The sequence below is a fragment of the Elephantulus edwardii genome, unplaced genomic scaffold, assembly GCF_000299155.1.
Source record: "Elephantulus edwardii isolate Elephantulus edwardi_28Jun2011 unplaced genomic scaffold, EleEdw1.0 scaffold00034, whole genome shotgun sequence".
Classification (NCBI taxonomy): domain Eukaryota; kingdom Metazoa; phylum Chordata; class Mammalia; order Macroscelidea; family Macroscelididae; genus Elephantulus; species Elephantulus edwardii.
In genome coordinates, this window is record NW_006399784.1 from 22740002 (window position 1) to 22767740 (window position 27739).

At 37.2% G+C, this 27739-nt stretch overlaps 1 protein-coding gene across 1 annotated transcript in view; it reads left to right on the forward strand.

The window, feature by feature from the left end:
• LRBA (LPS-responsive vesicle trafficking, beach and anchor containing) overlaps positions 1-27739 on the forward strand; it is an 874405-nt gene that overhangs the window by 828514 nt on the left and 18152 nt on the right. The window contains exons 52-53 of the mRNA XM_006884505.1: positions 9375-9542; positions 14506-14557. Of these exons, the coding sequence (XP_006884567.1) occupies positions 9375-9542; positions 14506-14557 (220 nt within the window). The remainder of the gene's footprint in view (positions 1-9374; positions 9543-14505; positions 14558-27739) is intronic.

Below are 27739 nucleotides of genomic sequence, written 5' to 3' on the forward strand. Positions count from 1 at the left end.
TCAAATTGGATCTGACTGGTACAGGAGACTGCCCCTCCTTCTCCAGCAGAGCATGAAGTAGAATCTGGGGTTTATTCTCCCCCAGGTGCCTGTTGGGGCCTGGGTTTCAGCTGTCCACACCACAGCAGTGGGCAACGAGCTTAAAGCCCCTGATGGCTCTGGGTGTTGACTCTCACCAGTGGCTATGGATGAGAGAGAATATTTTTTTAAGTAACATGTATTGTCAATTTAAAGACTGAAAAATTCAGCTGAGCATTTTGAATTTTTAGAAGTTAAAACACCTATGATTGAATTTTTGTTACCACTTAATCACATGAAAAAAGTATTATTGTTCCATTTTGAATTTGAGATTTAAGTGAATTTCCTTGTACGGCCCTTTTGGGCTTTGAATTACAACACTGCCACTCATGAGTGAAAATGCTACATTTGTCTTTCTGTCTGATTTGTGTAAACTGTTCTTTGTAGATTTCATTTTCTTAATTGAATTTATTAAACTTTTTAAAAAAGGTTTTTAAAAAATTCTTAAATAATTTTTTAAATTATTAAATAATTTTTTAAGTTTTTTTAGTTATATGTATTGTTATCTTGAGATGACAAAAGCCCATGGTTCTAATCCACCAGCTACTCCACTTGAGAAAGCTAGGCAATCTCCTCCCATGTGATTTACTGTCTCTGAAAACCTGCTGGAGGGTCAGCTATGAGTCAGTTCCTACATACAACAGTCCTAAATCCTGCTTTATCTTGTGCCAATCTTACTGTCTCTAACACACCTACCCCAGTGACACCAGTCACTGAATTAATCCATCTCATCAAGGGTCTTCCTTTCTTGAGCTGTCCCTCCACCCTGTAGGACAGAGTATAACTGCCCATAGGGTCTTCAGGACTGTGACCTCAATGGGAATAGATTGAAGCATCTTTCTTTGTCAGACTGGCTTGTAGGTTTGGACCAGTGATCCTAACAAGTCAACTCTTATCCAAATTGCACGACCAGGGCTCCTGAAAAGTTGTATTATAAACATCTCTGGTGAAAGTTGAAGGAGTTACTTTTAAATAAATAGTTTTTTCCATATTTGAGGATCTAACCATGGTACCATCAGTCATGAAATTAGGAGACATTTTGCACTGAGAAAGTCTGCACTTAGGGACCTCTCCAAATCATTAGGGAGTAATGATGTCAGTTTGAGGACCAAGGTGCATCTGTTTCAGGCTGTGTTCCTTCCAACCACTTGATAGGCACCTAATACCTGGACAATGAATAAGGATATCTAAAGAATTGCTATTTTTGAACTGTGGTGTTTGAGAAGAGCATTGAGCATCACAGGAATGGCCAAAAGAGCAAACAGATATGTCTTGGAGAGGGTGCACCCAGAGTGCTCTTTGGAGGCAAAGATGATGAGGCTTTGCCTCACATACTTTGGGCATGTTGCTTGGAGGGGCTATTCCTTGGAAAGGGATATGATGCTCAGAAGGGTCGAGGTTCAGTGAAAAACGGGAAGACCCTTAACCAGGTGGATTGACATGGGATCTGCTACAATGGGCTCGTGTGTCGGGAAGTCTGAGGATGGCACAGGATAGGACAGGATTCAGACCTGTTTTTCACAGGGTTGATATGGATCATGTGCAACTCAATAGCCCCTAACAAAAACAACCACCATAGTAAAGTATTAATGAATAAATCATTAAATGTAAAAAAATCAGTAATTTTATATTCAGCCTCATTTCTGTCATAATTTCCAGCTTTCTTTATGCTTTATTTTCAACTTTTGCATTAGTCACCAATTATTATTAATACATCTAGACTGCATGTCTGGTCAAGTTCAAACTGCAGAAGTTGATAGAATTATTCCATTTTCTCATCTTTGGCCTTAGTTATTGGTACATGTATTTGAATAACAATTATATTAACAGGTCATCCTTGTATGAATATGGATAGAATCCTATCTCTCACAGCGTTGTACTTCATAGTAGATCTTGCAGCGATCTTTTTAACTATTAATCCAACATTGTTTCTCTTAAACTTTTCATGCCTACAGTAGTACGTAATAAGATTGTCCGATTCATTGTGGCCAATTTCAGTCCATCTCAGTTCATTAATGCCTAGAATGACTATCTTAATTCATTTCATTTTATATTTTTTCCATTTCCTTTTTTTACAACTTCCATTTTTCCTATATTCATACTTTGTAGATGCCACATTCCAGTAACTAATGGAATGTACAAAGTATTAATTGATGCATTAGAGAAACTCATTATCAACCGTCAAAACCAGGCCCGGTATTGGCCGTTGAAGAGATCATCAATTACTCAAGTGCAAATTCAAACTGAAATTGAAGAAAATTAAAACAAATCCACAAGAACCAAAATACAACCTTGAATTTCTCTCACTTGAATTTAAAAATCATCACAAGAGAAGGTTTGAGGCATTGAACACTGATGATTGACTACCAAATGAGCTGTGGGATGACATCAAAGTTGTCATCCCAAAAAGAGAACAAACAGTCATAACAAAGACAGAGGAGGAAGAAAACTTACATGGATGTCAGAAGTTGTTGTTGATTGCCATTGAGTTGAGCACGACTCAGAGTGACCCTATGAACAAAAGACCTGAAGCCTTTCAATAACTATCATTTCTCAATGTTCACAGAGTTTCCAGCGGCATGTGGTTTAGGAAGTGGATGCCACTCAGGACACTCTGAAAACTGCACTAGAACATGGTGGTGGTTGTTAAGTAAAAGAGATGAACAGAAGATTTCGAAAAGCAGCTCCAGTAGACAAAGCAGAGTTATGGAATGTACAGAGAGTTGGAGTTGGAGAATAAAAAGGGAAACATTTCTCAAGATGAAAAAACTGAAAAATAAATCCAAGCCTCAAGTTACAATACTGAGAAGCACTAAAGAAAAACCCAAGATTCATCTAAAAAAGATGCAAGGATTACACAGAGTCACTGTATCAAAAAGAATTGGTTGATAGTGAAATATATCAAGAATTGCCATATGAACAGAGCCAATTGTGACATAGGAAAGAGTTCAAGCTGCACTGAAGGCATTGTCAATAAAGAAGGCTCCAGGAATTGGTAAAATACCAATTGATATGTTTCAACTAATATGTGGCTCTAGATATGCTCAGCAGTCCATCTAAGAAATTTGAAAGACAGGTTTCTAGCCACCTGACTGAAAGAGATCCATATTTGTTCAAATTCCAATGAAAGATCCAGAATAGAATAGAATAGAATAGGGATATTATCAAACAATATAATTACTTTTATAAGCAAACAAAATACTACTGCTGAAGATCATTACAAAATGTCTACACGGGCATTGTCAGAAAACTTCCAGAAATTCTAGTTGAGTTCAGAACCGGCTGTGGCACCAGCTATCTAATTGTTGATGTCAGATGAATTCTGACTGGAAGCACCGAATACTTTGTATTGAAAGGAATTGGCAGATACAGAAGAATTTAATGGAATAACATTTGAGCAAGAGCCTATGGTGATAAGGAAGCTTTATGTTGGAAATATATGTTAGGAGAAGGTGTTTCTTGGAGAGGTACATCATACTCTGAAAGGTAGAGGGTGAGCAAAAGAGAGGAAGACCCACCTTCATCAGTAAGGATTGTGGCAACGGACTCAAGTGCATCAGGAATGTTAAGGATGGCACAGGATAAGACAGTTTAGTTCAAAGGTCACGATGAGTCCATACAGGACTCAAAGACACCTAATGATGTTGTTATGTGCCATTGAGTCGCGGGCAACTCATAGCAACCCTATGTACAACAGCCCTTAACCCTGCTCTATCCGTTGCCAATCTTACTGTCCCCGACACACCTTTCCTATTACCCTAGTCACTGAATCAATCCATTTCATCGAGGATCTTCCTCTCCTGTACTGTCCCTCCACCCTCCCAAGCATGACATCCCTCTCCAAGGACTGATCCTGTCTTACACCATGTCCAAATTATGTCAGAAAAACCTTCAGAATCCCTGACTCCAAGGAGCAGCCTGGCTTTACCCTCTCTGGGACAAACTAGTTTGTTCTCTTAGTAGTCCATAGTATATTCAATTCTCCTCTCCAGCACAACAGCTCAAAGGCATCAACTCTTCTTCTATCATCCCTAGTCATTCTCCAGCTCTCTTATGCATAGCAAGTAATTGCAAAGACCATGGCCTATACCAGGTGCACCTTAGTCTCCAAACTGACCTCGTTGCTCTCTAGTACCTTCGAGAGATCTCTAACAGCTGACTTTCCTAATGCAATTTGTCTTTTAATTTTCTGGCTGCTGGTAGCAAGAGTGTTGATTGTAGAGCCAAGTAAATTGAAACTGTTAACAGTCTCAATCTCTTCACCATCTATCACAATGCTGCCATTGGCCCAATAGTGAGAAGCTTTGTCTTCTTAACATTGAGCCTCAATCCATATTGGAGGCTGCAGTCCTTGACCCTCTGCAGCAAGTGCTTCAGGTCCTCCTCAGTTTCAGCAAGCATGGTTGTGTCATCTGCATAATGCAGATTGTTCATGAGTTTACCTCCAATCCTGACGCCACACTTCTCCTCATAGAGCCCAGCCTCCCATATAATCTGTTCTGCATACAGGTTGAAAAGGTATGGAGATAGAACACATCCTTGATGTTCACCCTCCCAATTTTGAACCATGCAGTAATTTCTTGCACTCTTCTGATGACTGCCTCCTGGTCCAAGTACAGGTTTCACATAAACACAATCAAGTATTCTGGAATTCCCATTCTTCTCAGAGCCAGACACAGTTTGTTGTGATCCACACAGTCAAACGCCTTTTGCATACTAAATGAAACACAGATAGACATTTCTCTGCTACTCCCTGCTTTCAGTCAAGATCCATCTGACATTATCTACAATATTTCTAGTACCATAACCCTGTCTAAACCCAGCTTGCACTTCTGGTATGTCTTTGCTGATGTGCTGTTCAAGTCATTTTTGGATAATTTTCAGCAGGATTTTGCTTACATGTGATATCAGTGACACTGTTTGATAATTTCCACACACTGTCAGCTCACCTTTCTTTGAAATGGGAACAAATATCAATCCCTTCCAATCAGTTGGCCAGGTGGTTGTCATCCAGATTTCTTGGCACAACTTGGTGAGCACATCCAGGGAAGCGACTTTGTTCAAATATGTCAATCATTATGCCATCAATTCCTGGGGCCTTGTTTTTGCCAATTCTCTCAGAGCAGCTTGAACGTCTTCCTTCATCACCACAGGCTCTTGCTTATACATTGTTTCATGAAATTCTTCTGTGTCCACCATTTATTTTGGGTACAATGACACTATGTACTCTATCTTCTTTTTTTAAAATGTTTCATTTTTATTTTATTATTTTGTGTATGTGTGTGTGTGTACCGTCAAATCAGATCTGACTAGCACAGGAAGAGATTGTCCTTTGTTCTCCAGCAGAGCATCGGGTGGATTTGAACCAAACACCTCTAGGATTGCAGTGTAGCTTTTTACCACTAGGCCACCAGAGTTCACTCTTTCTATCCTGTTTTAGTGCCTCCTGGATCATTTAATATTCTGCCCAAAGCATCCTTAAGTATTGCAACTCGAGCTTTGAATTTGTTCTTCAGTTCCTTAAGCTTAAGAAATGTTGAGTGAGTTTGGTTGGCCCTTTTGATTTTCTCACTCCAGCTCTTTGCACATTTCATTGTAACTTTGTCTTCCCATGCTGGCCTTTGGAATCTTCTGTTCAACTCCTTAATATCTTGTTTTCTTTCCTTTGCTGTGGCTTCTTGGTGCTCCAGTACAATTATTTAGTTTCTTCTGACATCCATCTTTGTCTTTTCTTCTTCCTCTGTCTTTGTAATGACCTTTTGTATTCTTCCTTGATGATATTCTTGATATCCTCCCACAGCTTATCCGATCTTTGCTCATTAATGTCTGAGGCCTCAAGCCTGTTCCTCAAATGGTTTTGAAAGTCACATGAGATAGACTCAAAGTCAAATTTTGGTTCTTATAGATTTGATTTCATTTTCCTGAGCTTCAACTTGAACTTGCATATGAGTAGTTGGTGGTCTGTTCTACAATCAGCACCTGGTCTAGTTTTCAGAGCTGATATTGAGCTTCTCCAGTGGTTCTTTCCACAGATGTAATCAATCTGGTTCCTATGCATACCATCAGGTGAAATCCATGTGTATAGCCTGCATTTATGTTTCTTAGAAAATGTATTTGCAATGGATAAGTTGTTAATTGTGCAAAATTCTATCGTTCTATCTCCGGCTTCATTTCTGTCACCAAGGCCATGTTTTCCAACTGCTGATCCTTCTTCTCAGTTTCCAACTTTTGCATTGCAGTCATCCATTATTATTAATGCATCTTGATTGCATATTTGAGCAATCTCCAACTGCAACAGTTGGTAGACATCTTCTATTTCCTCCTCTTTGGTTCTGGTTGTTGGTGATATTCACTGGACTTCCTTATATGTGTATGGATATTATCCTGTCACTCACAACATTGTAATTCAAGACGAATAGAGAAATGACTTTCTAAACTATGAAATCAACCCCATTTTCCCTAACCGTTTCATCTCCAGCATAGTAGATCATATGATTCTTTGATTCAAAATTTTTCATTCCAGTCCATTTTATTTCACTAATAGCTAGTATGTCAATATTTATGTGTTCCATTTCCTTCTTAACAATATCAAATTTACCTACATTCATGGTTCTTACATTCCATGTTCCCATCACTAGTGTCTGCTCATAGCTGTTCCTCCTTCTATTTGTTTCCATACTTGAGGGCTTATCCTCAGTTGCCATATCTGCTAGTCTAAATGTGGTCTCTTGTACATAGGGTTTTCAAAAGCCTGCTGTTTTGGAAGTGGATGGCCAATCCTTCTTCCTACTCTGTCTTAATTTGATTGATTAGATTTAGAAGATTATCTGACAAGACCAGCATTTTACAGAGAAGAGCAGAATAAGATATTTCCCAGTAGTAGAAAAAACCAATAGTCCATGTTGTCCCCACCCTTAGGATTCATCAACCTCCCCTGGGAAACTCTTGTAGCATAAATGGAGGACAGGATGCCCTAAGGCACAAGAAGTCAATCCTGGAGCAGTTCTAAACTCCTGAAGTTAAGATATACAGCCTGTAGAGAAAGACACTAGCAGCAGCTTGAGGGGTTAGGAGTCACAGAAGCCCAGAAAGATTGACAATAGGCCATCACGTCAAGGTCTGGATAGGAGAGATTGATGTTGAATGCAGTAGGTGGGAGTAGATGTAAATGCTGGTGGAGCAGGGCAAGGAGTGGCTCCAAACACCTAAAGATAGACATAGTAAGTTTACTAGGTTTCTTTGCTCCCTACTCAGACATCAGTCATTTCTCACAAATAAACTGCCATGACCCACTCACCCTCCACAGAATTCCTTAGGCAAAGAATGAACTACCTCAACTTGTAATTACAATAACTTAATCCTCTTATAAATATTCATATTCTTTTGAAATTGGGAACTCTAGTGGCTTTGTGGTAGGGAGTTACACTGCCAATCCAAAAGTTATGCTGCTGGAATCCACCAGCTGCTCCTCAGGAGAAAGATGGACAATCTCCCATGTGATTTACAGCCTCTGAGAACCTGCTGGAGGGTCAGCTATGAATCAGGTCTCACTGGTAACAGAAGGAGCTCTAGTGGTTTTAGTGGTAGGGAATCGCTAGCCAATGCTAAGAATCTAACAGCTGCTCTATAGGAGGAAGTCATCCATCTGCCTGTGTGCGATTTACTGCCTCTGAAAACTGGCAGCAGGGTCAGCTGTGTGTCATTTCTGACTCAAAGGTATGCAGCTTTTAAAAACTTAGTTAATGAAATTCTGATTTGCAAATAAACAGACTCTCCAAAATGACTTAGATTATTCTGGTATGTTGTTTTATGTGCCCTTGAGATTTTCAACCCATAGTGACTTTCTATGATGGAGTAAATCTTCCTCATGGGGTTATTTTGGCTATGATCTTCATGTTATTTTCCCCAAGAGGCCACTAGGATGTGTTTTAACCACCAGCTTTTCAGTCAGCAGCTAGTGCTTAACCTTTGGGCCAGCAGGGCTCCTAGTACCGTTCACTTAGGTAAAAGAAACACGTTAACCTTCGAGTAGCCGTGGTGTCTAATAGTTGAAATCCCCCTAGGAGAATAGTGGGCAGTCTTAATCTGTATGATTGACAGTTTCAGAAACCCACAGAGGGTCAGCTCTTAGTAGATTTTAACTAGATGGCAGTGAATTACGGGAGTTTTAATCCAGAGACAGAGTTAATTAGTAAAGTCTGAAACTGTGTTGCCAACCCAAAGGCAGGTAGTTCAACTCCACAGTTCTCCACAAAAGAAAGATGAGCAGCCTCTCTATAGCCTCTGTAAGTGCCCCACCCCTCACTGGAGGATCAGCTGTGAGTCGGTCCCAGCTCTACAGCAGTGAGGAAAGAGGGTCTGCAGAAAGACTACTGAGTTTCATATCATATAGAATGACTAAGACAATTATTAAAATGTTTCCAAGTAATAAAAAGAAGGAAGAAAAAACATAATGGTGGGGAGAAGAAGTCTCCGGGGCCTTTCTTAATCACTAGGCATGATTTAATTTTAATTTTTAATAGTCATTCATATCTGTATGTTGTCATAAAACTTGAAACCCTGTTGAATAGATTCCAAATCCTCTCACCGAGTGTCAGGTTTCTGAGGCTGAAGTTGTAATGGAAGAGCGTGCCTTTCTCCCCAGGAGAAATTGGTATATTGGAACTGATAGAGATGCTTGGCCTTTTGGTTAGTAGTGCAACACCTAAGGGTCTCAAATTTTATTCTTTTATATAATTATTGAGTATACCATGGATGGCTAGGAAAACAAACAGGTTTGTCCTAGTGAGAGTGAGACCAGGCTGCTCCTTGGAGGCAAGGATTCTGAAGCTCTGTCTGACATACTTTGGGCATGTTGCAAAGAGGGACCAGTCCTTGGAGAGGAACATCTTGCTTGGGAGGGTGGAGGGACAGCACAAGAGAGGAGGACCCTCTATGAGGTGGATTGATTTAGTGACTGGGGTAATGGGAGTAGGTGTGTCAGAGACAATAAAATTGGCCCAGAACAGAGCAGAGTTTAGGGCTAGTAGTACATAGGGTCGCTAAGAGCCACAAGTGACTTAATGGCACATAACAACAACATAATTTTAACATTTGCCTTTCCAAAATGCTGTTCTCACAATTCAATTGATCTTTTGTTGTTATTAGTATTTAAAAATGCCCGTTCAGGTGCAACCACATCAAACACCAAATTACTATATTATCTGAATTATCAAAATCTGAGTTAAATATGATTTTATTATCAAATTGTCTAGTCACTAGAAGTTTGGTTTTTATGAACATCTTTTATATTACAGGAAAATTGATCCAAGTAGTATTTGGCCACTGGGATGTTGTCACTTGCCTCACCCGTTCTGAGTCATACATTGGGGGAAATTGCTACATTCTCTCAGGATCACGTGATGCAACCCTTCTCCTGTGGTACTGGAATGGAAAAAGCAGTGGGATTGGAGATAACCCAGGCAGTAAGTACAATTTATTTTATAAGTAAACTTTTACAAGTGGCATGCAAAATAACATTTTGTCATGGCATTATCTTCTGCATGGAAACAGAATTAATAAGTAGTTTTAATTTCTTAGGTGTAATTTAAGAAAGGTCTACATAAATTTGTTATTAACATTTTGTATAATTAAAATCCAGGCATGAAATCTCATTATCATGTTACAGGGTGTTTTTTTTTTATAATCGGAAAATGCTAGTTTTTCATTAGAAATGGCTGTCATCAAATAAAATAGAGGTGTTTCATTCATGAACAATAAGATATAGTATAAAAGAGCAATCACATAATCACATATTGTTTATGGAATTCATATTTTAAAATAGAAAAATAAAAGTTTTAATTTCATGGAAACCAGTCCTTACAAAAATATGCTTTCATCTACATATTAAAAGATAAAACAGATCGTAAAAGACCAACATGGAATATTCAGATTGGCTCTTGGTTTTTTCAGATGGGAAATGAAAATGTTCACCAACAGCCTTAAACATCTTTATGAAACTATGCTGAAGGCAGTAAAACAAAAAATGTGTAACCATTTAAAATTGTAATTCACAGAAGGCAAAAAAGGAAGCAGCTACCATTAAAACCAATCGCACACAGCTGCAGAAAAGAAATGGCTTTAGAAAAACACATTAAGAAGTAGGAAAAAACAATTAAAAGGACCACCTGAAAAATGAGAATTTAATTAAAATGATTATGACAATGCTGAAGAGTTCTTGCAAGAACAGCTTTCCATTTTTACTTCATAAAGTAGAGCACTTTAACTGCTCTTAAATATTTACAATTTCTTAATTTAAAGCAAGTTGCTTTGTATTTAGTTAAGGAAGGATCATGTTGTTCCTGATTACTTTACCTGAATACTATGGTGTGTCCGTCACTCAAACTGAAATTACAAAATAGCCTAAATATGTTTAAGTCTGTCATATTTGGGGTTGATATTTTTTAAAGCTCAGATTAATGCATAATATTTGAACAAAAGTGAAATATTTCTAAATGAATGTAAATATCAGTACAATTTTAAAAGAAGCATATGCAAAATATTTTCCAAAGCTATTGTGCTTCATATGCATATGATAGATTTTGCTTGGTATGGTGGGTAAACAAGTTTGTATTCAACAAACCGCTGATTTATATTTCCTATTTTAAGCAAAGTGGATCGTTTCCCACTCAAATAAACATCAAAAATATATTTTTATACACATTTCTATATGTAATTGCAATAAAATTTTAAAATCTATGAAGGTAAGAGTTCTTGTTTTTAATATGATTTTGAAAAATACATCATGTGCTTCTTATCTGAACTCGTACATGCCGGCCCTTCCGACTTTTCTCACCTTTTAAGATGTGTGACTACTTTCAGTTTCTTTTTATTTTTTTCCCCTCCCTGTTTCTGGGACTCCAATTCACGTAATTATCTAAGGCAACCCTATACTTGACATAGATAATAAAGCTATCACTTTGTTACTTATCAGAAAATATTTAGGAAGAATTTTTCATAAATGTTAGGCACCTTTTGGAGGCATATCCTGGTTTAAAATAATGTAACATGTCATGCACTTTTAGTACTCTATGTGACAAAAAGAAACAAACCTAGAAATCTTGTTTTATACTTGTTGGCCAGTCATGTTCTACAGTTATACGAGAGAATTAGCATTGCACAATCTGAGAATGAGCCAAAGGCTTATTAGCTACACTTAGATGTAATTACAATTGCATTTCAAAAAATGTCTTTTAAAATAATAATTTTTCGGTTTTCCCATAAATAGAAATACTGCGTGTGCATGGTTAGATATATCTTATAATTCATCCTAAGTGGGGGGGGCGGGGGTTGCATTCATCTTCTTAAAAAATATATCAGTAGAGCTGACCAGAGGTTTAGAGTAGAAATAACTTCAGTTCTAAGCTTTGCAACTGTCCTCCTTTCTTGTCTAAAGAATGAAAGTAACAATCGTAACTGACTCAAGGTGTTATCAGAAGCTCAGGATGTTTTGAGCAAATAAATCACCACACAAACACCCTCTTGTTGTCATTAGTTGTATATATTATTACATTATATTTTTTTTATAAAGCATTTCATCTCTATCCTCTCATTGTCTGCAAGATGCTGGACATTAACTCTTAGTAGTACTGGTAATGAAGACGAAGAAGAAAAAGAACAGCATAGCAGCCTATCTAATAAAATTTTAGAAAATTGTAATGTATCTTGACTAAATTAAATTACCTTTCTCAAAGTGAACCGTGTTCCTTTCTGGCCTTTCATACGGTCTGATGTCCCAATTTAATTTTGCTTTATCTATGAAAGATGAATCTGGGTGAAAGACAAATAGGCACTTTTTCATATATTGAAAACTTACACACATTAGAATAGAAAAGTGGTAAGCTAGTTTATGCTTTGCAGAGGAAAATAACAAAAACAAAGGTGCTTTACCATGCACGAATGATGTTTGAAATATTCATGCAAGCTAGTTCGGATTTTATAAGCCTCTGCTCATTGATGGCTCCACGAGGCAGCCGCTGAAGTCAGAGCTTTTCAGATGAGGGATGTTGGATTGTGGTTAGTTCTATACTGTATCTCCTGGATACAACATAAATGACCTTTCTGAGGTGCTCAGGCATTTATCTACATATTACTGCGGTATAGTATATAATTTCATACAATGCGTCAACTTAAATTTTTGGATTCGGGATATGTCTTAATGAGAAAAATAAGTGTATGAAAGAAAATTAGGCTAATGTTTTTTCTAAATTTTTGTCTCAATTAGGTAGTTACTTTATTTCAAAAATTAGGAAAATTAACTAGCAGTTGTAATTTCTAGGGCTATATGTGCACTCTTGCTTTGAAATTTAGTACTACTGCTAGGTGTAAAATTGATTATTTTATTACCATTTTTAAAAGATACTCTGTTTCCAATACTCAAATGTATATTGCTTAGAAAAAATCAGACTAATTCAAATTGGATCAAGCCTAGACGTAATTTAACTTGAGGCTTTTAACAGGATACAAATGTTTTCTGAAATCTGCTTAGATTGCATGGCAAAGCCTTGTTTTCTCACAGAACAGATAGCTTTTCATCTTCTATTGTCTTGTGGTAGTTATCTTCTGTAAAATGCAATTTTCTCAATGGGAAGAAAATTTTAAATAGGATTCCATTTACTTGTGGATGTGTTTTATGAAATTACCCAAGAAAATTTCACCGAAAGATGTTTTCTTCATGGAGGCATTGTATCTCTATTTTCCCTTCGTGGCATTTGTGCTCTAGAACGTAATCTTGCCTGCCACAGTGCTTTCCGTAAGATACACATTTTTCCATCAAATAATGCCATCCGGAGTGCACATTTCCAATTTGGGGAGAAAATGTTTCCCAGTGCATTCATTAGCATTGAAATATTTTAAAGTTTGAAATAATCTTTTCCTATAAACAGGATTAAAAGGTAGAAGTAGTTATTATTTATTCACTATTTTTATATCACAACAATAGATCATAAAAGGTAGATTTTTAAAGATTAGAAGCTTGTTGGGCATTTTTTTTAAAGTATCTCGGTAATGTTTAAAAGCCTCAGTTGATGATCTTTAGAAGCAAACAGCTGCTAACTGTGAGGGTGTTGCGTGGTTTTGTATGTGTAGTATTTCAATAAAGTAGTTTTCCATTCTCACATTCTGGTTTTGATTTGATTGAAAGGTGGCATTTTTTCCCCTCCTTTCTTTGCAATCAGACATGGTAATCTATGTCAGCTTTTTCCTTGATGGGAATGGCGTCTACTTGGGGGGAAAAAAGCCCAACTATTTAAGTTTTTCATAACAACACGATTCTGTTATTTAAGAATATTTCAGCACCGTTAATTAGAAGGAAGGTTTTATTAACCATAAGGCTAGCACTAACAGACCACAGAACTGCTTTTTAAAGTACTGTATGCCATAGAAGCCCTGCTTTTTCTCTGTCTAAAACTTCATTTTGTTATACTCTCATCAATCACTTGAGTCATTACCATAAATCCTACTGTTGTTAATTTTACTAGTATCACCCTAATGAGACATTCCTGCTATAATTAAAAATGAATTCTAACTTTAAGGCATTCTAAATTTTTTTTTAATGAATTTAGAATGATCTTGCCATATGACCATAAATACCATTGATACACATAGACTACTTAGTCATCAGGTCTGCAGGAGTAGTATCTTAGCATGTCCAGGTGTGAATTATTTGCTGGCTGCTTCTGTGCTTATGCATATGTATATTTTGGTGCACATATTTAGGAATTATGTCCTTTTTATCATAAAGCCTAATAGGCTTTACTGAAGCTACTGATAAATCCTTATTCTTTGTCTTGCCAAAATATAGGTGGATGTAACACAAACATTATGACTCTGTAAGTAGGTGTCCTAGAGCACCATCTGCTGGATGCATTTGGGGACTTTCTGTTAGTAATGGGAAAATTTTATTTGATAAGACAGGTATGCTTTGTTTTTAATTGCCTTTAATTTCTGTCTTTATGAGTCATATGCCCAAGTATGTTCATTCTAGTTGAACTACAGTTTGTAAAAACAAAGCAATTTCCTCATCCTCTTGCTCCCAACCTGGTTTAGGAACTTATAATAAGTATTTTGTTTAGGAAAAAGTGGACACAGTGTGTATTGTTTAATGAAACAAAGCATCACAGTTATTCATAAGATAAATTATCACCTTCTTGATTTCAGATTGTTACTAATCTATTGTTGGGGCAAATACCAAGTAATATTTTGAAATTAGTTCCTTATAAGCTCTAGGTTCTGACTGTGAAAACAATGCCTGAAACAAGTACTCTTGTTATAATTCTCTGTCAAGAGCATGCATTTTTCTTGTATCCAGAGCTTTCCTTGTGCCTTCTGTGTGGTGTGCACCATTGCACTAACATTGAGACTGCCTGCATTTTTATTTTCTCCTTGAAGAATTCAGCAAGTCGGGTTTTGAAGCCAGCATACTAGCAGTGTTCAAGTTCAGGTGACATTAAAATACGCCTGTGAAATTCTCCAGAAAGTCCAGGATGTTTAGTGCTCCATGATATAATGCAGGCCCTCAAGTTCCAGCAAAACAACTCTGTATTTACTGCTTGGAACTAATAGTAGATGTGGTAAAAGGAATTATATTCATATGGCAAATGAATACAACCTTAATGTGCACCATATGCAGAGTGGTGGGGTGATGTGCCAATATATCACATTTATTTACCTTGTTTAGTTGCAGAGGAAAAAAAGGACTATACCATTCAGCCGTAGGCTATAGCAACATAAATACGAGAACAGAAGAACTAATGATTTACACTCTTGAATTGAAATGAGTATCTTCATGTGTAGGTTTAGTATTGCCACACCAAAAGAAAGTTGCTTACTCAATCTTGTGCTCAAGTAAGACATTTGCTTTCAAACGGTTGCTAGAATTAATCTAAATAAGTCTAGATTTCCTACAGTAAGTAAACTAGTGCTATATAGACTCTAAAGGAACATTTTGAGTGTGGCTTCTTTAACTTATACTACAGAGTTGTGAATTGCTACTCTGGTTGGTTGTTTTAAAAAATCTCCCCTTGGAATTCTGTTTTTAGAATATTGCAAAGTCATGTGTGTGTGTGTGCATGAGAGAGAGAGATGGATGGTCAAGTCCCTAGGGAGTTGACCTCCTTACCCAAAAGCCATGCTGCTAGTGGTTCAAATTTACCAGTCTCTCCAGAGAGAAGAATAGACAATCACCTGTATGATTTTTGTTTTGATTTGCTCTTTTATTGTTGTTTTCATGAAAGTTCACACAAAGATTGGGTTTTCATTAATTTACTAATAACATGTTTTTCTCTCTCCTTGTCCCCCGATTCACTTTGTAACACATGTCTTTTTCCACATTGTTAATTGTCATACTGTTGTGTGATTTACAGCTTCAGAAACCCAATGGTCAGCTACGATTCAGTTCTGACTCAACGGCAATGAGAAATGAGAACTAAAGAGGTGGTTAATTAAGACCTCCTGGAACAACATATTAGACTGACTTTATCACCTTCCAAAATGTCCATTTCATTAAAGAAATTACTTGACAGCTTTGTTTATATGTACCTCACACTGTGCTTTAGATATTGCCGAGAATTCCTAAAAAGAGAATCATTTTCACATGAAATTCATTTACAAAGGAAACCTTGTCCTGTTGTTTTGCTGATTGCCCTAGATCCACGTGTGTTTATGGCTTTAAAAAGCAGCAGTTTATTAGTTGTACTGAGCAATTTTTGAATGAATTTCCTTCATTATTTATCGTTACCATGATGTAATTAAGTATACCGTTATGTTCTGTTTTCTGGTGGTTCTCTCCCTTTTTTTAAGAAAGTAAGTTTTCTCTGATTGAAATCAACTTGTTCAGATTATAGACTGAAGCATGTGTAGGTAGCAGAAATCCTTACAAGTCTTTCTGCTTTTTGTGACTTAAGGCTATTTGTTGAGCTTTTTAACTTTTATACGTTAGCTATGACTTTCTACAACTGAAAGGGGTTTGAGTAAGTGGGTTTTTCCCCCCTGCTTGGGATGAATGGGGTCAAGATGTGTTCAATAGCTTCAGATGATGAACTCAAATATGTCTTAGAGAAATTACCATTAAGATGCTTCTCAGGGGCAAAGATGGTAAAACTTTAGCTCCTCTACTTTGGGCATGTTGTTGGTGGAGCAAGTCCTTAAAAAAAAGACATCATGCTTGAAAAGGTGGCAGTTCAGTGAAAGAGAAGAAGACCCTCTCAGTGAGATGAATTGACACAGTGATTGTAGCAATGGTTCAGTTACATCAGAGATGATGAAATGGCACAGCGTAGGGCAAGGTTCAAATCTGTTGTCAATAGGGTTCCTGTGGGTCCTTGTCGACTTGATGGCACTGAACAAATTTACGATGAATGCTTTGCTTTTACATATTTAACAAAGGAAGCTTTAAAATAGTAAGGAGGAGGCATTTTATGTAAATTGATTTGTGGAAAAAGTAAAGGCTATGTTGTTGGTGTTATGTGCCATCGAGTTGCCTGGGACTCATAATGATCCCACGTAGAATAATAGCTCTGAAGGCTGCCCTATCCTGAGCCAAGCTCACTGTATCTAGTACACCTACATCCATTACCCCACTTACTGTGTCAATTCATCTCATCCAGTCTTTCTTTCTTGCGCTGTCTCTCCACCCTTCCAAACGTGATATCCTTCTCCAAGAATTGGTCCCTGCTGGCCACGTGTCCAAAGTATGTGAGACAGAGCTTCAAAATCCTAGCCTCCAAGGAGAAACTAGGTTTCACTCTCTCCAAGACAGGCCTATTCTCCTCGCACTCCTTGGTGTGCTCAACACTCTTTTTCCAGCACAACAGCTCAAATTATCGATTCCTCTTCTGTCATTCTTAGTCATTGTCCAGCTCTCTGATGCATAGCAAGTAATTGCAAAGACCACGGCATGGATCAGGTGCACCTTAGTCTCTAGACTAATAATATCATTGCTCTTTAGCACTTAGGAGAGATCCCTGACAGCAGACTATGTAAAAAGCTATGTATTTAGACTCAAAATCAAACTCACTGCCGTTGAATTGATTATGTCTCATAGTGACCCTTCTTTGAGTTTCCAATTGCAACAGGAGGAGATTTCCCATCATTTTCCCACAGAGAGGCTGAAGGATTTGCTGGAGATCAAAGCCTTTGGGTTAGGAGTGCAACTTGTTATAGAGTGCACCACGAGTATTTAGAAGAGATGGGTTGAAATTCTTTCCAATTTTAATTAATTTTTATAAGAATCATACTCAGTATCACATAGCAACAATTATGAAAACAATTTCATTTCAAAAATTTTCTTACTGTATACATTCTCTTTTAGAGGCAAATGTCTTTATATTATGTTACTTCTTGTAATTAGGTGCCGTCAAGTTGACTGCTACTCTTAGCAACCCTGTGAACAGCAGATCTGAACCCTGCCTTACCCAGAGGCATCCTCATAAAAAGCTCTGGTAGCATTGTGGGTACATTTGAAACTGCTAACCAAAATGTTAGCAGTTGAAACCCACTGTGAAGCAGGAGTGGCATCCAATAACAACATGCCTCCAGAAACTCTCTGACCTTTGATCAGTGTCGATAGTTGTAGAGGGGCTTCAGGCCTTTTGTTCATAGGGTCCCTATGAGTCATGCTCGACTCGAAGGCAATCAACAATAGCAGCCTTTCCACAGGAGGAAGATGGGGCATTCTGTTAAGATTCAGAATCTCAGACACCTAATGGAAGGTTGCCATGAATTGGAATTGACTTGTCAACAATGGGTTTTAATGGGGAGGGGGGTGGAATTAGACATCTATGTGCAGCTATAGGTGAACTAGAGGCAAGATCTGTCCCTATATGAGGAATTAACAAATTAAAAATATTCCTCTCACGAATGTAGCAAAGTATATTAGGGTTTTTAAAAAGAGTGTATTATATCCTTCCATTGAACTATATAAGACCATCATCAAAGGTGTTATATATTTCTATTATTTACATGAAAGGATATCTATATTATCTCTTGTTATTTGGAGGGGAAAGAGTGAAGAAAGTGAATTTAAAATTAAGAATTTATGTATTAATATCCTATGTTTATATAATTTGTACCCCCTTTTTTATAACCTTACACATACAGTCTGCATGGTTATTTAAGAGAAAAGGTAACTGGAGGGGGTGGGGCAGGGCAGGTAGGGAGGAAAATGTACAATAAGGAATGGATGGAAATCCAAATTTTCTGTAAACTTTCATTAAAATCTCAATTAAAAATTAAAAAAAAAGAAATGATAGAAGGAATACATAGTCGCTATACCAAAATGTATCTATACTGAAAAATTCCAGGATGTACCATATGAACAAGAGTCAATGAAAGGAAGCATTTCAAAAAAATATGGCTCCAGGAATTGGCAGGATTTCAATTGAAATGGTTCACCTAATAGGTGCAACCCTGGATGAGCTAACCGGTCTGTGCCAGCATATTTAGAGAACAGCTGCTTGGCTGACTGACTGGAAAAGATCCCTATCTGTTCCCGCCTCAAATAAAGGTCATCTAACAGAATGTGGAAATTATCATTAATATTACAGACAAGTATACTATTGCAGAAAATCATCTAAAAATTACTAGAACAGTAAATTAACAGGGAAATCTAGAAGGTCAAGCTGAGTTTAGAAGAGACTGTGGTACCAGGATATGATTGCTGATAGCATATGGGTCCTAGATAAAAGCAGAGAATACCAGAAGAATGTCTATCTGTCTTTTGTTGACTGTGTTTTAAAGGCATTTGACTGTGTGGGTCATAACAAACTACGGCTAACATAGAGAAGAGTGGGAATGCAGAAACCTAATTGTGCTCATAGGAAATCTATACCTAGACCAAGAAGCTGTTATCCAAACAGAGCAAGGGAACACTGCATGGTTCAAAATTAGGCAGGGTGTGCACCAGAGATGCATCCTTTCATGAAGAGAAATGCAGCATCAGGATCAGAGGAAGACTCATCAACCTGCTTTATGCAGAAGACACAGCCTTGCTTGAGTGAGGAAGACTCGAGATGCTTGCTACAGAAGATCAAGCACTATAGCCTTCAATGGAGATTATGTCTCCCCATCAAGACAAAAATGCTCATCACTGGGCCAATAGATAACATCATGATAGTTGGAGAAAGGATTGACGCTGTTGATAATTTCATCTTGCTTGTATCAACACCTTTGGTACCAGCACTCAGAAGATCAGGGCCAAGAGATATATTGCATTGGACAAATCTGCTATCAGGGATCTCTCTAAAATATTTAAGGAAAACAAACAAATTCATCTTGGAGAGGATTAAACCAAGCTACTCCTTGGAGGCAAGGATTCTGGGGCTTCGTCTGACATACTTTGGACATGTTGCCAGGAGGGACGGGTCCTTGGAGAGGGACATCATGCTTGGGAGGGTGGAGGGATGGCACAGGAGGGGAAAACCCTCTATGAGATGGATTGATTCGGTGACTGGGGTAATCAGGATGGGTGTGTCAGAGGCAGTGCGGTTGGCGCAGGATAGAGCAGGGTTTAGGGCTGTTGTGCATAGGGTCGCTATGAGTCGCAAACAACTCGATGGCACATAACAACAACAACATGTCAGTTTAAAGACTAAAGTGTGCCTGATTGAGCCCATGGTCTTTTTCAATAACTTGCTATGCATCTAAGAGCTGGACAGTAAACAAGGATGACAAGAATAACTGAATAACTGGGGAAGAGTACTGAGTATACCATGGACTGCCACAAGAACAAACAGATAAGTCTTGGGCAAAGTGCAGTTAGAATGCTTCTTGGAGGCAAAAATGGTGAGGCTTCATTTCACACCTGTTGCTAGGAAAAGCTACTCCTTGGAAGGGGACAACATGCTTGGAAAGGTAGAGTGTCAGCAAAAGAGAGGATGTCCTTCAGTGAGGTGGATAGGCATAGTGACTACAGCAGTGTGCTCCAGTGTACCAGAGGTAGGACAAGCTTCAGGTCTGTTCCTAGGGTCTCTGTGATGTGTATTCAGCGGCACCTAACAGCAACAAGAATATAGGTAGAGGAATTGGGAGGCATTTTTTCTATTTTTTTCTGCAAAATGTATTACATTATCTGTTGTGTAATTAATATATATTACTGTGATAATCAGAGACAATGAAAGTATTTTAATTTTATAGAGTAACTACTTAATTATTGTACTATACCTGGACCATAACTACTAGAGGACTTTAGTAGTTATATCAGAATTTTTTTTTTAATTTATTATTGTTCTGTAAGGGAAGGCTAGAAACTCTTAAGACGAGAAGTGGGAGAAATATAAAAATAATTTCTAGAAGTTAAAACAAGTTTTTCCTAATGTGTAATAAAATAAGAACCATCTCTATTTGGCTTTTATGAAACATAGAATCAGGTATTATATTTTTGCTGAAAGGACGGTCTGTAACAGAGGATGAAAATAAGCAACCTTAGTCTACTGCTGCTACTTAATAAGACTGATTACTTAACAAGGAGCCCTCGCGTCATGGTGCTAGTAACCAAAAGGTCAGGGTTCAAATCCACCAGCCATCCCCTGAAAGAAAATCTCCTCCTGTAGAAATTCACAGCCTTGGAAAACTGATGGAGGGTCACTATGAATTAGAATCTACTTGATGGCAGTGGTGCTGCATAGTAGGCACATGTACTATGTATATGTTTCAAGCTTTACTAGCCTAGTGTGGTAACTGTTTCTGTTCTTTATATTTTATAGGTGCTACACAGAGTGATTATAAAAATGTCGTTATTTTCTGCCCACAATCTCGAAACTCCTAGATCTTCTTACTCATTCAGTTACTCATTGCCAACAAGTTGGAACCTATTCATAGCTGACTCTCCATCGGGTTTCAGAGGCTGTACATCACATGGGTAGGATTGTCTGTCTTCCTCCCAAGGAGTGGATTTGAACCACTAGAGAGCATGGTCTTTGGGTTAGCCACTCAGCTCCTTAAAAACTATGCTTAAAACAACAACAACCAAAATAAAATCCCCAAAACCCAAATTATGCTGCCTGAGCTCCTCTAGGTCTCCTCATTAGAACCTGCATAAGGGAGGTCACATAGTTAAGTGCTAGAGTCTGGATTCAATTTCAGCATTCTAGGTAGAAGTCCCATTCTTAGCCACTAAGCTGACTTACATCTTATAGTTGATGTAGACTATCAACTGTAAAAAATGTGATGCAACCCTTTCACTGAATCATTCCTAATATACTCCAAGGACATACAGAAAAGTTAATATTGTGTACTTATTAGAAAAGTAATATTACTTACAATATTTGTCATGATAGCATGTTTAATTTAAATATTCAATTTAAATATTGGCACATTTGGTGGCACGCTGATAGAGTTATTGGGACACACTTATACAAACCCATTTTCTAATGTCTTAGAATTTCTGTTTCCATAAACATACAAGTATATCTCAAGGGAAAAGATTATATGCCAAAAATTTCATTTCATGACCGATTGATGGTTGTATCATTGTTACCTTTCTTACACTGGTAGTTCTAACATTATTTCTAAGAAGAGCCTAACAGAATTTAGATTATTATCACACTCTTAACTAGTAGATATGACTTGTAATATGTAACCTGTATGTTTAACCAAATAAACATTTGTTTCACCAAAGAGACCATAAAGATTTGAGAGCTAGTTTAGTGGAGAAAGAATTACTTCAACAAATTCCAAATCTTTTGTGTCTCTATGTAAAATTAAAATGTAGTATTATAATTCCTATTGAAAAATTAAGAAGCTAATGAGAAAGGTTTAAAAAACATTCAACAGCTAACCTCATTTCCACTTCAGCAAAGCCATTTCCTTTGTTGATTTACCGTTATGGTGAGCCACATGAGAAAACGTGGTATTCTGTTTTCATATGGATGTTTTGTCGTAATCAAAATGTAATTAAAGTGGAACAAAAGCCATATGCAAAATATAAATGTCTACCTTTAGGGAATACCTGCAGTATATACTGTATAATACTTCAATGTTCTGTGATTTTAACCTAAGCACTTAACTTTTTTAAAACATATTTGCATTTTTCTTTCAAAATAAGTACTCCATTAAAATGATGTTTTAAATTCAAATTTTGTCTTTTGCTTTTCCTCTCAAAGAGGCAGGAAGGCATTGTTGGTTGTTGTTGTTAGGTATGGATCTACAGATTTGGACCTTCTCCTATTCTCACGATCTCTAATATGTTCAAGTTCATTGTTATAGTCACTGTGCCAGTACATCTTGTAGATGATATTGGGATTTAATAATAGTAAAAGTTTAGAAAGTTGTCATGGCTGTTTTACATAAGAATTTTATGAACAAATGTTCAATATTGATTTTTTATACAAATTAAAATGATAATATGTAATTTTTAAACATATATAATGACATCATGCTGGGAAATGGGCCTGCAAAAGAGAGGACAACCCTCTGGAGGATGGATTGACACAGTGCTGTAATAAGGATGGTGGTTCAGGATAGAGCCATATGATCTGTTGTTCATAGGGTCACTGCGTCACAGTCAACTGGATGGCACCGAGCAGTGTCATTACAAAGGTTTATATTAAGTTTGGTAAAACCTCATGCAATGGCCATTTTAAGTCATTTTCAAATGCAATGCCATATTTTATTCCTTTGATTCAGTGACTGGGGTAATGAAAGGTGGGTATGCCAAAGACAGTAAGGTTAGCACAGCATACATAAAACAGGGTTCAGGGCTGTTGTAGGGTCACTATGAGTTGCAAATGACTCGATGGCACATAACAGCAACAATAATTTCCATAGTGCCTTACACATAATATATACACAATAGGTGTTTTGAGTGAATGAAGAAATGAATGAATGCACAAATGGAAAATATTGCATATGTCAGGAGTCATCTGAACTGTCAGTGGGAAGAGATAATTTTATTTATGTAAAACTAAATGTGGAATCCTTCTTCATCTTAAAATAAATATTGAGAAAATAGTGAATGAAAGAATGAAGGAGATTAAATCTCCATTAATAGCATTTTTTTTAAATCACCGGTGATAATAATACCAACATCAAACTGTTGGAACTGAATGTCATGTCTGTTTTCACCTAGAATATTAATCTTCTTTTCTTTAAAGGAAACATACATTTTTAAATACTTTCCACATTAGATATTTCTGAGCAAGAGCCTAGAGAAATTGCTGTTTCTTCTTCCTTTTGGTATAATTTTGAGTCTCTGAGTCCATCTGCTACCTCTAGTGCTCTTCTTAAAGTTATGAAAGCCCCAAAGGAGCACACTTAATAAAAATATAAGTTGTTAAAACATTTCACATAATATTTTTAAAATAGTTCCAGTGTAAATACAAAATGGGTGTTATGGAGATTGTGTGTTGTTTAAATGCAAGTTGGATTGTTAAAATAGTCTAAATTAGCATTAACATTCAATATTATGTACTGAGGAAAGCACATCAGTTTAAAAAAAAAAAGGTGCATCCTGGCATTTGTAGCAGGATTTGGACTGTCTTTAATCTTATTTGACTTGTTCATCTTCCTTTAAGGCCATCCATAAAGATGCACAGGGTATCCTTTTCAGCCTTTGGTTAGGATTTGCTTCAGTAGTCATAAACCTGCTCCTTGGACAAAGACTCTCTTTCCTTTGAAGTAACTGTTCAAGCTTTTCAAAGCAGTCCTAGGAGTCTGTCCTCTTTTTCTTTTTCTTTAAGGAGAGTTTGAAGTGTAGACCCTTAAACTAGAAGTAAGATAATTTTCCCCCTCAGTGTTATTGAAAGCAATGATGGCTTTTCAAGTAGTAAGACTTTATTTAAAAGGTTCAGGGAACCTGTTCTGCTTTATGATCTAGTGTTAAGTAGATTCTACTATCTGAGAAAACAAAAGACTTTTATATCCATTAACCACTGCAAATTTTTATCAAATGAATTAACGTTTTGTTTTTGAGACAACCTTCCCTCCTTGCTTTTATTTAGTTTAGCAACTTCAAGGAGAGATTATAATGGTTTTAGGTTCTATGGAAGAGGAAGGAATAAGTATATATTATATTGAGCTGAGTTTCCCCCATCCCCTAGAGATTCTAAGTATATGAACTGACAAGCGGTTGGGGGCAGGGTAGAATTAAGTGAGTGCTTCAAGAAGAATGAGTTATATCTTTACTAGATTTTATTTCTAGGCTTTCAAAAAAAAAAGTAGAGTTGTGTATGGGGTTTTGCCTTTCCTTTCTGTGGGATGTTATCACTTGTACTTCCTATGATCCAGAATGATGTATAACACTGTGACTGCAGAGAAATAGATTGAGTCTGAGTCACATAGAACGCATCTGTTCTGCCTCCTGTGCTTCCCTTCTGCCCTGAGTGATTTCATTCCAGGTGGTTCTCAAAGTGCCTGCTAAGTAATTGTGATTTGTTTGATTCCAATCCCATACCCATTCACTAACGCAAAATTTTAATATTGATAATACTTTGTTTATTGAAACTTATAAAAAGTCAACAAACACTGGGAGAATGTTCCCTCTGTTGTTGATGTGTACCGCAGAGTTGGAACTGACCATAGCAGGTTTTCAGAGGCAATTAATCGCACAGGAGGAGAGGATTCGAACTGTGTGCCTTCAGGATTGTAGCACAGCTTCTTGCCACAGCAGATTCATTTTTAAACAAGCCCTCAAACTGCTTTCTTTAGGAAAAATGATACCTGTCCTTATAGTATTGTATGTGGCTTTTGAGACTCTTAATATACATTTTCTACAGGTGAGGGACATTAGGTAGTCTAGTTTTGTGGTTTTGTTTTGATTTTTGTTTGTTTTTTTTTTTTACTGGAAATACAGTGAGTTTTTTTCAAAAGCAGTTACCTGAAAAGAATCTTAACAATCATATATCCACCCTTATGCTTTTAATTTGTTGTTTTTCTTTACTTTTTTTATATTTCCTGAACTGTCTAACCTGCTTCCTGGATTAGGAAATGTTTTGCCAAACTTTGAAGCTAAAGGCCTGGCATTCGTTCTTTCAATTTAGTGAGGTGGTCCTTGGAAAAGACATTTTTTTTTTCAGTTTTGAAATTATTGTGTGTGCCCGTGTCTTATTTGTGAAGAAAAAAATGATATCGTTTGGAGTATTGAAAGTAGTATTTTGCAAAAATATTCTTAATGAACTTATAAAAAATTAATTTTTATATTTTAGCCCACTTCCTAAAGTTCATCATGAGACTACCTAAACATTATTATGGAAACTCTGAATATTTCAATTTTTATATTAAAAGAAGAAATACAATAGACAAATAACAAATAATCTTATCCCTCACCCTCCCTCATTCCTAAGAACAAAGCATTAGGACTAGAAAACAAAGAGTTAGCTTTGATATGCTTAGGGACAGTGTACCTGGGTCCCCTGTTACCTATCTGTGTTACACAGATTGCCTTCACTTAGCATCAGATTTTCTTCAACTTTTGCTTTCCACTGAGGAATACTAAGACAATTGGAGATAAATCACAAATCTCTTATCCCCACGAAATAAGGAATGTTCATACTAAAAATGTATTCCTTAGTCATCTAAACTGTTGATAAAAAGTTGTCAGTAGATATAATTAGACAACAATTTAAAGAAAACATTGTATTTAGTAGAATGTTGAGGTTCCTGGGAAAGGAGAGAAGAAACTAGAAATCAGTGCTAAAGTATTTGTAAGGTAACTTTTAAAAAACACAGCATATGTATACCAAATTTTCATGACAAGCTTTATCACTGTTACAGTTAACTTTCATAAGTGTTACTTCATACTGGACCATGTTACTTGTTTTTAAAAAATATATATCCCAACCCTGTGAACTTTTTCAGTTAAAAACAGTATCCTTAAGAGAGATTCTATTTTGGGAAATGAAAAGTAAACATTCTAATTATGATAAGCTTTCCTTCAGAATTAAGTTGTTGAACTCTGAAGCAAATAAAAGCATGCACCTTGTTCCACTTTTCTCCTTGCCTTCAGTATGTCACGTGAGGCCCCTCTGTCACTGAGCACACAAGCCAGCATCTGGCTGCATGCAGCTCAGCAGTTTGAATCGATGCCCCTTTGGCTTAAATCCCACACAGAAGTCCTTAAAGGCACCAAAAGCCATGACAGACACTGGGAAAGAGCCGTGCAGAAAGGATTCTAACAGTCACAGCCCTGGTGTGACATTCCAGGTGGGCCGTCGGCCAGATGTGAAGTAACCACATGCTCCAGGTGAAGCAGGGTGGGAAGCACCCTAACCAGGCCTCTGCCTTCATCGAGAGAGAACATTTTCTTGGCCATTGATCTTGTGCTTTCAGTGAAATCTATCCCTCGACTTCCAGCACCCAGTAAAGCATAGGCTTATATTTCTCATAGAATTCCATAGACTCTATTTAGCCTACACTGACTGAGGGTAAGACGTTGGCGGCTAAATTAGTTGGTTTTTGTTTGTTTGTTTCTCCCTTTGCCCACAGCCAGCATTTGCCTTTCCAAAGTATAGAAGATTTCTAATATATTTTCCTTGGTCTAAAAGATTTCTCTCCTGAGGGAAAAACTGCTCCACAGATAGTCATGTGTCTGAAGTTAGGATAAGATTTTTTCGCTTTCCAGAGTTCTGTAACTGGTAGTGTTGTCCTACTGCCCAAGCATAAATAGTCCTTTTTTATTACATACTATTTTTCATCAACCTACTGAAGAGAATCCCAGTCTAGAAAACCTAAGATTACTATTAGAATATTGCTCCCTCATTCCATTTATAAAGGGGTTTGGTATCTTTGTCCTTATAAACTACAAAAGTAGAAGATTTGTTTCATCTTAAAAAAGACTAGAGTCTGATTTGCCCTTGTGGCTTGGCCCAGCCAAGCCTCAAGTCAAGCCCGTTATTACCAACTGATCTCTGCTGGGGTCACTCATGGGATAGGCTCCTTGCCAGCCAGCTGCTGTTTGGAGACTATACACAGAATGACTTATTGTCCCACTTACAAAACCATTTCTCCCTTTATTCATATGCTTTTACTCTGATTCCTTCTCTACCATAACACCTAATTTTCAATCACTATTAGAGGAATTATGTCTTATGCCTTCATTTTACTGGTGGTTCTTGTTTTTCTTTGTTCATTGAATGAACTCAAAAGAAATAGATACTATGAGACGTATCAGGGAAATCATACTTTTAGTAACGATATAGAGTGCTCTGGTGATGGGGTCGGTAGGAAGCTGGGCTGCTAACCCAAATACCTTGCGCCTCCAGTGATGTGCGTCTACCAGTGGTTGTGTGGGGGAAAGATGACCATCTCCCCTGGGCAGCTTACAGCCCCACAAAACCAGTGGACCGTCAGGCCTTGAGTTGCTTTCCGTCGGAAGGCAGTAAGTTAATGAGTAAAGATTTAAGATGAGGGCTGCTTCACGAAATCTCTCACGCACTAGTTCATACTGTCTTCATTGTAACAGGAGTCTTGGTGACCCAGAAAGGAAGAGGAAGCTTTTCTTTGAAATGTGAATTAAATAAAGTGCCCATGTTTATAATTCTTCATCTATAAATAATTTGAAGGGTTTAATTTTATAATTGGAAAGTGAGGCATTTTAGAATGTGGATTCTGTCTTACAGAATTCTGAGTTTTCAACAACTGGTGCTTTGCTATTCAGGTTAAGGATTACTTGAAATTTAGCACCATGTGGTCC